The sequence below is a fragment of the Crocodylus siamensis genome, chromosome 4 (assembly GCF_052110815.1).
Source record: "Crocodylus siamensis isolate JL-2025a chromosome 4, ASM5211081v1, whole genome shotgun sequence".
NCBI classification, from domain to species: Eukaryota; Metazoa; Chordata; order Crocodylia; family Crocodylidae; genus Crocodylus; species Crocodylus siamensis.
In genome coordinates, this window is record NC_143398.1 from 210628544 (window position 1) to 210631139 (window position 2596).

Here is a 2596-nt window from a genome sequence, read left to right on the forward strand (position 1 = left end):
TTGCCCAGGTGGTCGAGAACTGGCAGTCCCCTCACCAGGTGATCACCTGTGGCCAGGACCAGGTCCAACCGGGTGTCTCCCCTGGCAGGACTGTACACCTCCTGGGTTAGGTGGATATCCTGTAACTCAGCTAGGAACCTATGTGCATGGTCAGACCTGGCTGACTGCTCTTCCCAGCAGATGTCCAGATAGTTTGATGACATCCTTTGATCTAACTGCCTCTGCAAGCTGACCTGAGAATTCCTGGTCTAGCTCTTCTTCCTGGTTGGGTGGCCTGCAGTAGACACCCACCATTAAGCCCTTTCCCCCTAACCCCCTTGTATTCTGATCCAGAGCACTTCAGCCTGCCCCACCTTTCCTCCCTGTTCTATCCCTCCTGTACAGCCTATAGCTCTTGATGTTCACCACCAAGTCATGCGTTGGATCCTACCAAGTTTCAGTGAGCCCCACTATGTCTGGGTTTGCATTAGCTAGCAGGAGGGAAAGTTCCTCCTGCTTGTTTCCCATACTATGAGCATTAGTATAGATGCATTTAAGGCCTCCTGAAGGTGCATGCACCACCCCTCTAATCCCAGGACTATCTAGGTCCCTGTCTCTTACCTGGGTATTTCTTGTGCTCATCGCCTGTCTTGGCTAGGCTGTTTTTGTGGGTGACTCTTGGTTCAGTGTTCCATGGCTCCCTCCATCCTCATCCTCCTCTTCCCCCAATGAGCTTAGTTTAAAGCCCGCTGGAGATCAGCCAACCTGAAAGAGAACACATGCTTACCTTTGGGGGCAGACAGTAGACCTTTCATGTCAAGGGATCCTGGCAACAGATGAAACCCTGTGTACCTCTCAGGATGGAGTCGCCTATGATGAGAACTCGGTGTCCCTTCTTCTGGGTCAACTTGCCTCCTTCAGCCTGTTCTGCACATGGAGTGGCTTCCTCTCCAGAGGTTTTCTCCTCTCCTTCCTCTTCCTCCAATGTCACCAGGGCCTCATACCTATTCCTCAGCTGGACTGGAGGAACTGGTATTGCACTGCTGTGAGCAGCCCTGGCTCTGGAGGGAACCTTTTGCCATTCCACTGTAGAGGGCACCTCTTGGGGTGCTTCTCCCTTTGGTGCATGGCCCTTCATGGAAAGTAAATACCCATCAATTTTGTCCTCTGCTTTTCTGATCCCCCTCGGCCTGCTAACCTCCTCCTGGAGCTCCCTCACCTGCCCCTCCAAGGTCCTAAAACAGGCACCTGCAGGAGAGGTGTGGGGGCCCCCACAGGCCAGGGGTTTTGCAAATCCCCCACAGGCCAGGGGGCAGGGTGATGCCAGCTCCCCCATGGGCTCCATCTGGGTGGAGGCCTCAGAGAAGCCCCGGGTAGGCGGTGCCTCCTGGGCAGGGGCCCTAACAGCACTCCATGTTGATACCATTTATTTTTTTTTTTTGGAGTGGTGCCTTTGCCTTTCCCTTGCTGAAGACTTCCTCCTGGCCCCTTCTGCTTGACCACCTGCATGAATGCTGGCATAAACACTGGTGTACCCTTACAGAGCATGCCTATTTGCACACTGTGTTCACCTGTGCAGCTCACGCGCATGGCTCAGGAGCACGGCTCCCTGCTGGCTCAGCTAAAAGGGATCTGGGGGAGATTCCCCTCCAGATCTGGCTCAGCTGCGCTGGCTCCTTCTGCCCCACTTACCTTAGGGGGATCAGCTGCTGCTGCCCCCACTGCTGCATCCGCTGCCACTGCCACTGGTCAGATAAGGGGGCACACGTGTGTGTAGGGATGCACATGTGCCCAGCTCCCTCCTTGCTGCTCCTGGCCCCCGAGTGCCAGGGGCTGCATCAAACCATGGCTTTTAAAGGCCCTGTTTTGAATTTCCCATGGCTGCCCCAACAGCAAATCAGGTTCTCCAGGCTTCCCAGAAGTGCCTGCCAGCAGTCCTGCCCCCTACGTTCTCCCACTGGGGGGATCTGGTGCTGCTGGTGTCTGCACCCCAAGAGTTAGCTCTGTGGGATGCTCTCTAGCCTGGGGGGACAGTTACTTAAATTTCTGTCTACTGATCTGAGTGAGTCAGACCTAAAAATAAGAGGCTCCCATAGCCCTCTACTTTATGAGGAGAAGGACAATAGCTGAACCCACCCTCATAAAAGTCAAAACTGTTTTAAAAATAAGCTTTTGTTTTGCAGACTGCTAAATGATGCTTTTTATGGGACGAGAATGATATAAGAAACTAACAGTAGTTTAATTAGCTTCTACATCAACTTGGGTAGAAATCACAGCAAGTTGGTAGTAACCAACTTTGCTGTACCTTGTGAATAGATATCTGTTTCACAAGAATTACAATACAAGTGTGCAGGGCACCCTATGGTTGTCTACAGGGTTCCCACCTTTAGAGGATTCCCAGTGTCCGTACCTTCTGTCCTCTCCTCCCTCTCAGTGTTTTCACCTACCACATCTTGGTGTAAACTCAGTGAGGGAGGCTGCCTGGAGGGTAAAGAATGCTTAAAGAGTGTGTGGACTGGAGCTCTCTGGCCCCATCCCATTCTTATTTTAGCTGAGGTTTCTAGGTTGGCTCCTGGCTTTAGCTCTGGTCATGCTTCATGAATCCTGGATTCCAAAG

The 2596-nt window shown here is 52.5% G+C and overlaps 1 protein-coding gene across 1 annotated transcript; it reads right to left on the minus strand.

The window, feature by feature from the left end:
- Positions 1 to 790: 790 nt before the first annotated feature.
- LOC149867536 (uncharacterized) lies at positions 791 to 1405 on the minus strand. The gene has a single exon (XM_090041718.1). The coding sequence runs from the start codon at positions 1403 to 1405 to the stop codon at positions 791 to 793; it is 615 nt and encodes a 204-aa protein (XP_089897844.1).
- Positions 1406 to 2596: the final 1191 nt, after the last annotated feature.

Bases quoted from the DNA above. Each gene is read 5' to 3' on its own strand.
- LOC149867536 (XM_090041718.1), bottom strand. From the start codon at position 1,405: ATGGTATCAACATGGAGTGCTGTTAGGGCCCCTGCCCAGGAGGCACCG.